Genomic DNA, 9875 nt, shown 5'->3' with positions numbered 1-9875 from the left:
AAATATCAGGGCAACATTTTACCAATTTTTATGAATTTTTCTGTAATTTTTTCCAAGATTTTGGACCAAATGGACATACATTTTCATGGCTACACTTTTTGACCAAAATTTTGGTAAAAATCAGAAAAAAATTGTCTAGATCTGAAAGAAATTGTTAGCGTTTTATTGTGTAAAGGCAACAAAAATCGACTTTGTCACTCAAAGGGTTAACTGAATCATTGGTTAATTGCATTTTAATGCTTAAAAAGGACATTTCGATACACTGAAAGGTTAGATCGGGACAAAAGTTTTGCAAGACTATGCTATGAGAAAAATATGTTTGGATTATTTAATGTTCATTTAAGAAAGAACTTATTTCACTGGCCCGCACCATGTAAAAGATATAAAGCCCTTCTTTCATTTGGCCTTCAAAGTCACGTGACAAAATTGTAGGGGAGCGATGGGCAATAGACCTGTTCCTGGATATCCCATAATGCATTGCTGTACTTAAAACAGCAAAACCATACTGATTTTGTGTTGTACAATGGGTTGTTATACAAGAATGACAGAAATTTGCAATGCCAAAAAGTTTATTTTGTATTCTTCAGAGACGAGTGCTCTGTGAGTAAATACCCTATGGCCAAAAAGTTCTGCACTAGCGCATCAGGAAACCGGTAAAAGAATATTCCCCATGCTACGACATACATAAATCACTGAACTTAATATTCTCGATAAAACAAATTGAATGTGTTGTGATCCCTGCAGTCTGATGTGTATTATTCTGAAATACACAGCTTCCAAAAATGCGCAGCTGCGATGAACATGGAGTTCACAATGTTCACGATCATTATTACATGACGTATGCCGACTATGTTTCATCACTTCTCCGACCTTTATGCTGACTTGGAGAAAATTGTGATCTCATAATCTCAGTGCCGCAACGTAGAAGGCGACACTCAGTGAAAAGTCAGCGAGCAGATAACAGCTTACACTTGACTCATGCAATCGTTTATCTCAAAGATTGATAGCAACGCGGAAGATCATCAACAGTCTAGATTCATAACTTTGAATTTGATTTCAAAATATTGGAATAACGTATATTCCTATTACTGTGTTTAGATTATCCCACAGCGAATCAATTATCCGGTCAAGATGCGCAATCCAAAAAGAAATTCCACAGTGCTGATGATTGTGTATGGACATCACGTGAGTGTGACGTCACATGATATTTTAATGATCGTCCTTATGATTCAAAAACGATCGTTTGGCACTTTTAATAAGTCAACCCTCGGTACATGGTACCGTTCCCATCTTTTTAACCATATGGTTTTCTATCAGTTTTTTTGACACTCCTGATCAAATTTAGTAAAGTCAATTTTTGACAACATATGTAAGACTGACTCACGGTGACACATGAAATATGATAGATCACCGAGATGAGTAATACGCGCAAAATACGATAACCGCCCCAGCATAGACATCCTTACTGTATCAAAGGTGACATTCGTCCGCCAAGTGACATCGCATTGACATTTTTGTCACTATAAACATGATAAAGGATCCTCCACCTATCAAAAAAACATTTGTTTACTTATCAGCGGACCGCCACTCCAATGGACTAGCAGTTCCCGGTCCGTTTGGTGTCATGATTTTAGTTTCGCCGCGTATTTTAAAAATACGGACAGAATTTAGAGTTAGGTGTCAACGGTGACTCTGAAAACATCGAATGAAGCAAAAAAAGTAACTGTTTACGTATGTGACCTATCAGTCAAACTTTCCTACACTTGAAGGTCCAAGCGACGGTCCTTTAGATTTTTAGGTTTGTTTGTATTCAAGATGGATACCATGTAGGTCAATGGCACCAGTCTCGAGCGTCCCGCGCTCTCCACGAACAGTGTGTTACCACACAAGGCTGTTGGCCATACATCGTCACGTGCCTCGTACATCCCAATATGGCTGTTTCCATAGCCGACTAAGAAAACGTAGCTGACTGAGATAACAACGACGTCGACCTCACTGCACGATAAAGGCACATGCTCACAGTGACGTATACAAAAGGAAAGCCTGGAACTAAGGAAATTCTCTCTCTCTCTCTCTCTCTCTCTCTCTCTCTCTCTCTCTCTCTCTCAGCGTCACATATAAACAAATAAACAATGAGGTGAATCAATTTTGAGCATAAAAAACATTGAACACATTTTCTTCTTTAGATGATCTCTTGATGTTAAACTCGAGAAGTTGTGAGAACAGTAGTGCAAAGTGTTTGGTCTTCTCCTAGGTAAGGAATAGCGACATGATAATAACAAAAACTTTTGCTCAAACTATCCTCAAGCAAACTTTCAACCATTTTCATTCAAAATCAAGAATGAAAATCGAGGGGTCAGCGTGCACATTTTGGCACTAGAGAAAGAAATTACCCAACATATTGCAGATCTTTGAAATTTAAAATGGCCTCCATTCCTATGTTATCTCTACGGGGGAATAAAATAATTTTAAAAATTTGAGAGTCCGAATATCTGTCCCCGAAGAGCATTCATTAAGGGGGTGTGCAGTTACACAGTGTTTTTGCCTAAACCACTTATTGCGAAAATCCATTCAATGTTCAGTAATTTGTTGTAACAATCCACGTCCACATATCACATCAAATCCACATATCAAACGGTCCTCACCTAATCAATAGACCTTACAATCATTTCCGCGAATTTCGGAGGCAGGACTGGTTCATCGAAACAGCGCCACAATGCGACAAAATTTGAATTGCTGTTCAGGCTCGATGACTTCACCTACTTCATTGGGTACTTTTTTCCATAAAACGTGCAACATACAATATGGCGTCTACATTAATATTCATAACGTCTATAATCATTAATATTAATTACCCAAGATTGAATGTAAAAAGTTTATTCCTACAATTTTTCCGACAAGAGCAACTTCCGTCTACTCGCTCTGAGAACCGTATGTATACCAGTTCTGTGTTTGAGGCTGAGAGTTTGGTTGACGTTCCGCAGCAACGCTGTCTATCAAAGGCTTACGGAAAGTAAGAGAAGTCTTCACCATTTCCAACCATTTTTATGTCAAGTGTGGCACAAGGGCAAATTTACTATACTGAATGAGCAAGCTGTCATGCTGTCGATCAACACAAAGCGACAGATAGTAAGTCATAAGGCGATGGACTTCTCCACAAGAAATATTTGACATTACATTATTCTTTACAAACGTTACCAGGCTGGCATTGACTAGGACACAGGCGACAGCAAGAGAATGTTGCGTACGCGTAAGTAGACGTCGCCATACTCTACATCTGATTTTAATCAGATTCGGGCATTGTATAGTGTACCTTGAAGAATTATAGACCCTATTTCTCTAGGGTCTATGGAAGAACCTGCATTTTTACGCGATTTGATGTTCATTGTTTAAAGGGGCAGTCCTCAATCCCTGGTATCCGCATTGGTAGTTGTTGACATTGGCCGCTAAATAATTTAAGTCCTTTATTCTCCTTTGAAAGCACACTTAGTCAATTTGTTCAGAGATAAAGTCAATAAAAATTGCCCTTCAAGCTCTGCGTGGAGGCCTTGTGCTTTTGACCCAACTGCGTACAGGTTCGTGTATTGCTGAGGGCAACGCCTCCAACCACTTGTCTGGTTGGAGGCGTAGCAAACAGGCCTGCACGCAGAATGAGATAATACAGTCCATAGGCACCCAATAATGATAATATCTAGCGGCAGTGATCAGATTCTGGATCAGATTAGACTGGAAGATCTGTCGCTCGAGGGCGCTCTCTACCCCCCTACTCTTGAGGAGAGGGGAGCGTAGGGAGCGTCCTCGAGCGACGGATCTTTCAGTCTTTAATCAGATTTGCTGTCGCTGCTGTCTGTTTCTTAGAGTGCCAGTCCTGAGTGCCTGATTCTGGCATTAGTGCTTGCTGATCTTCACTATCTACATTTTGTTATGCGCCAGTCAATGTAAACCCCCCCCCCACCTCGTGGTTTAGTGGGGGATTTGGAAATTAGTCCTGTGAAATCTGCCAAATGCCCCACCCCCTGGGGCATGACAACCTGGAAAATCCCCACCTAAACCAAATAAATCCCCCACATAGGGGGTGGGGAATTTGTAAATTCCTACACACAACCACTCTTTGGAATTTTCATGTCGTAAACAACCTGCATCAATATAAAAAGTTCATGTTCAACTTCAGAACAATTTTAATCATTTAAAACAGGGTTTTGTGACATTTATGCTGTTCACAAATGTCTATCACAATCAACACAAATAGATCCAGGATAATGACATACTTTTCGCATTTGTTTTTCAGCCACTTATACTGTGACCAGATAAAAGTGTTGAGGTGTCACTGTCACGTCACCTATTTTGGAGCAAAAATTTACAATATTTTTCAGTCTAGTTTGCTTGTATGTTGTCAGGCATAAACATATTTCAGGCTAGAACAATTAGATCAAAACACCAGATGTATCATACAAGACCTGTCGCCTCAATAAACTAATTAAAGCTGATAATTAAACAAGATACATGATGTCCAATCTCACAAGTGCAGCTTTTTGTCTTCTCGCTCTCATGCTACAAGCACAATTACACATTCTACATCAGTCATGCAGTGATTTAAAACAAGCAGAGGAATGAAAATTCACAATGATCCGTGTTTATTCATCACAAAACACGGCAGAAAGATACTGTGTAAAACTCAACAGAACAGATGATCAGAATGATCACACTGATGAAACAGAACTGTTTCCCTAGCTATATGGGTCATCATGAATAAATTTGATAATACATTTAGCGGACATAAAAAGGAATCCCGTCGTGACCGAACATGTTTTCCAAATACACAAGCAATTTAAAGGGCCATTTTTCATGAATTTTGTTTGATGTGAGATACTACTTATATTGTTTGACATGTCGAAAGATACTGAATGAATGGGTGACCCTGCTATATTCGACCCCGGTTTTAGACACGATACATGCAAACCATCACGAAATGATGAATTAATGGTCATGACCATTAATTCGTTTTCGCGATGGTTTTACTTAATTTGTATAAAACTGGGGTCGAATATATGTATGGTCACTCATTCATTCAGTATCTTTCAACATGTCAAACAAAATAAGTAGTATATCGCATCAAACAAAATTCATGAAAAATGGCTGACTTTGTCCCTTAAGCTTTATCAAAAATAGAGTTGACCCGGAGGTCTTTTTAGTGCTGGACCATGTCGATGAGGCATCGTGAACATCCGAAATGTCACGCTCACGTGGGAAAATGTGGGAAATTTTGCGTATGGTATGTTCAGTTTTCCAAAAAATAAGAATACACGGCGGATGAAAATCATTTATTTAGTTATCGATATTTAAGCCATCAATCACAAATATACTTTCATGCACACCTCTGAATATTGCTGCATCGCGTTCATCAACAGCCAGTTGAAAAGCTGCTTACCGGCCCACATGGCCTTGACATCCACCTTTCGCCATGCTACCGCTCTGAACAACAACATACCATTACCAGGGCCTGAAAATTTCTGTTTTTTCCCACTGGTCCCAGGACCAGTGACCTGGGTTTTTTTTCACTGGTCCAAAGGTAAAATCCACTGTCCTCAAAAATTTGCATAACAATACAAGAATGATTCATTTCTCATACTCATGTATGCATTTCTATCAGATTTGCTTGGGATTTACATACAGCATAAACTGCCAATCTTTTTAATATAGACACACTGCATAAACATTTACTTGGTAATTTTCTCAAGTTCTTGCACCACATACTTAATATGTTTTTTTCCTATTGCTATAAAGTTCACTTCAATTTATAATTGCCCAGCGGTTGATTCTTTCCCATTTAAATTGTAAAAAATAGGTTTAAAACACCAAATATCTGAGAGGGACTTCTTTTTCCTTTGATAGCAATATTAAATTGCCATAACGCTGTTTTGACAAGCTAGGCGGTTCTTGTTAAGGTCAACTACAATCGAGTTAGGGGGTCTTGACTATATAAGGAATTCAGCATGGTGACCTTCTAAATTCAGAAGCTTGCTTGCCACGGACGATCGGAAAGTTGTAATGAGACTCCTTCCAAAGAATTTTACTGCAAATTCTTTGATAGACAGAGATATAATATTTTCACACAATTTTCGGGTTGCTGATATTTTTAGCTGAGGCTATGGTCTGGTTTTTACCACATTAAATTTTCCCCTTAAAATGAGTACGTGGCCCGTCATTTGATTTTTGCAGTGCAGTGGCTAGTGGACGCTCATCGCCAGGCTCATATCATGAATCGCAAACTGTAATAGAGTAACTGATTTTCCTTTAGAGTTTATGTTGTGATGAAAGAAATAGACTAAATTTTAAATGTTTGATTGACTTAAAGACGCGATAATTATTGTAATTTTGTAGCTAAAAGACGTAGTCTCTCAATGGAATGGGCCTCTTGGTTTTAGTGTAACTGGCTTTAGTGCGTCTCTGCTACCTCCTTGGTTTCAGTAACTTCGGTATTTTGGGGGGGACGTAGTTTCTAATTTTTCGTCAAAAGACACTAGAACACAATCTGGGAAAAGCACTGGACATTCCCTTGCAAAATAAATTGGCTCCTTTTTTGTATTGGTCTGCGGACTTTTTAGGGGTAATTAGTACTGGTTCGGGATAAAAAATCACTGGTCCGGGACTTCGGGTAATTTTCAGGCACTGCATACGTGCGCATGCGTAGTTATTTACGAACATCTGGGCCTGTCCGTCAAAGGAATAGGGGGATCAAAACGAGGCAATTGCCCCACCCCCTCGGGCACAGTTTCATGGCACACACGGTCTAATCCCCCACATTTTTCCCGTATCGCCCGAGATGGGGGGGGGGGGTGGGGGTTTACATTGACTGGCGCATTTTGTTAGTCCTTTGTTCTCCTCTGAAAGTTGTGCCCAAAGTAATACATCTGTTCAGAGATAAACTGATAAAAGTATCAGGTCATGTCTGCATGATACATGTGTGTATAAATCAATAATCGTACACACCGGAGACACCTCATTTAAATATGTTGCGGGGAAATTTGGGCCCATCACCCCCCCCCCCGCACCCCCACGTCACCCTGCACCTGATTTATGGTGTTTATGTTTCATTATCGATCAACAACGATCGCAATTGCACTATATAAAGACCGTGGAAAGGGGAGACTGTACGGTGTTCTTTCCTCAAACCATTCCTGATTTGACAGGTGCTTTCAAATAAGAGTGTAACATACAAGCTCTAAGGTCGTGTCAATGACCACGTGACTGTTTGCTATAATCTTTCTGAACACACGTCAAACTGATAAGATATCTTCATGAAGGTATAAAAGAACGATATGGCATCCAGTGACCAGAATGTGCTTCACAATAAATTTCACTTGCCGATATGAAATATGACACATATGTTGGAAGGTTAATACACTTAGTCCAGGAACTTTGACCACTCCTAATTGTAAACTGAAATATTTCTTACTTAAAGTTGCCGTCCATGACCCTCGTGACCCTGTTTGACATTATAGGGCACGCTCTGCGCATTAACACCTGAAAAATATTTCGTGCATGTAACCCACAGGGAACTCAGGTATTGCTTATATGTCCACCAAGCTAGTGTATTCGTTATGCGCCAGTCAATGTAACCCCCCACCCCCACCTCGGGGTATAGTGGGGGATTTGGAAATTAGTCTTGTGAAATCTGCAAAATGCCCCACCCCCTGGGGCAAGACAATCTGGAAAATCCCCACCTAAACCAAGTAAATCCCCCACATTTCCCCCACCCCCATGGGTGGGGAATTTGTAAATTCCTACACACAACCACTCTTTGGAATTTTCATGTCGAAACAACCTGCATCAATATAAAAAGTTCATGTCCAACTTTAGAACAATTTTTTATCACTTAAAACAGGGTTTTGTGACATTTATGCTGCTCACAAATGTCTATCACAATCAACCCAATAGATCCAGGAAAATAACATACTTTTCGCATTTGTTTTTCAGCCACTTACACTGTGACCAGATAAAAGTGTTGAGGTGTCACTGTCACGTAATTCACCTTTTTGGAGCAAGAATTTACAATATTTTTCAGTCTAGTTTGCTTGTATGTTGTCAGGCATAAACACATTTCAGGCTAGAACAAATGATTTAATTAGATCAAAACACCAGATGTATCGCACAAGACATGTCGCCTCAATAAACTAATTAAAGCTGATAAACAAGATACATGATGTCTAATCTCACAAGTGCAGCTGTTTTGTCTTCTCGCTCCAATGTTACAAACACAATTACACATTCTACATCAGTCATGCACTGATTTAAAACAAGCAGAGGAATGAAAATTCACAATGGTCCGTGTTTATTAATCACAAAACACAGCACAAAGATACTGTGTAAAACTCAACAAAACAGATGATCAGACTGATCACACTGATGAAACAGAACTGTTTCCCTAGCTATATGGGTCTTCATGAACAAATTTGATAATACTATCCTAACTTTAACGTCTGGAAATAGAACAAAATGCAGATGATCAGAATGATCACACTGATGAAACAGAATTGTTTCCCTAGCTATATATGGGTCATCATGAATAACGTCAGACGTCACAGTATGTAATTTTACCCACAATTCACCTTGATTTGTACCATCGGAGATTGCCAGTTGAATAATTTCTTTGGTTCTACATAGTAACAATAATGTGAACCACATATTAAACTATCTATATTTATTTGGGAAAAATATGTTTAGAAAATAGAGTCAAAGCTTCAAAATCATCATTTACAAGCCACAGAAATCACAGTACGCATGTACTGCAAATGTCATACTCGGAAGGAAACAACTAAATGACCAACTGAGGTGGCCACCAACTGATAAAATTTAATATGTAAATTTATGTTGTCCTGTCAATCGAAAAAAATCAATATCTTTTTGTGTGGCTAAACAGGTGCTAAAAGTATCCCTGTTTTACCTCAAACTATTCTGTATGGCTGGTTACACAAGTGCGTCAGAATTTTATGAAATTCCTTTCTCCTCTCTCAATAATGCATGATTTTCATTACAATTTGAAAAGGTAATTGACAATAACAGTCTGCAGTCTGCTTCAAAGTATGTTTTCAAAATTTCTATTAGTAGTCTGTGTTTGATACATTGCATAGAAATATTGAACAAATTATCAGCAGTTGTAGCTCCTGCCCCATTACAAGGCCAACTTGTTCTACGAAAATTTAATGGCATTCATACATTTTTAGACTTTTTCGAGATTAAAGACATAACATATGACAAAACGGTTCTAGATTTTGTTTAATTAGCCTATTACTAACATTAGAACCATTGGACGACATCAAAATGTTGGGAGTCAAAATATTTTGAGGTCCCCCCTATAGGCAGAGCAAAACTTTCAAGTCCCCCCCTCGACTACCCCCAAAATTTTCGAATCCCCCCCTGAATTCCTCCAGCCCCCCCCCCACTTTTTTTGATCGCGGCCTTACGGCCTCCGTGCCTCCGAGGTGGGTCGGAAGCACGGAGGCCGTAAGCGATGAATAGGGTCAAGGCTATAGCTACCACGGCCCTCTCTTGAAAAATTGAACTCATCGGCTCTCTTACTATGTATTTCAATCGCTGACGACCTCGCCCAAACCCTACGTTTAAATGTGCGTTTCTAAACAAAATATACATTTCACATAGCCTGCAGCCTGATTTCCATGATTTCCTGTTGCCACCCGCGGGTTTTGATTATAAACGAGATGTAAATACAGAGAGCATGCAGAGGGCGTACTTCGCAATGCGGAAGTGCACATACGTGACCTGTCAAAATTTCCCCGCATGACAGTCTCCGGGTACTATGGAAATCCGGTCACGACATGCGACATGCGACCTGCGACTTCAAAACTGCGACCTGC

At 39.5% G+C, this 9875-nt stretch overlaps 1 protein-coding gene across 1 annotated transcript in view; it reads left to right on the top strand.

Moving 5' to 3' along the window:
- Positions 1 to 2902: 2902 nt before the first annotated feature.
- Positions 2903 to 9875, top strand: part of LOC139114401 (quinone oxidoreductase-like) — a 40796-nt gene continuing 33823 nt past the window's right edge. Inside the window, exon 1 of the mRNA XM_070676118.1 lies at positions 2903 to 3013. Within this exon, the coding sequence (XP_070532219.1) occupies positions 2934 to 3013 (80 nt within the window). The 5' untranslated portion in view covers positions 2903 to 2933. The remainder of the gene's footprint in view (positions 3014 to 9875) is intronic.

The sequence above is a fragment of the Ptychodera flava genome, chromosome 16 (genome assembly GCF_041260155.1).
Source record: "Ptychodera flava strain L36383 chromosome 16, AS_Pfla_20210202, whole genome shotgun sequence".
Classification (NCBI taxonomy): domain Eukaryota; kingdom Metazoa; phylum Hemichordata; class Enteropneusta; family Ptychoderidae; genus Ptychodera; species Ptychodera flava.
The sequence above is the reverse complement of the archived record's forward strand: the minus strand, read 5'-3'. Positions and strand labels throughout refer to the sequence as shown.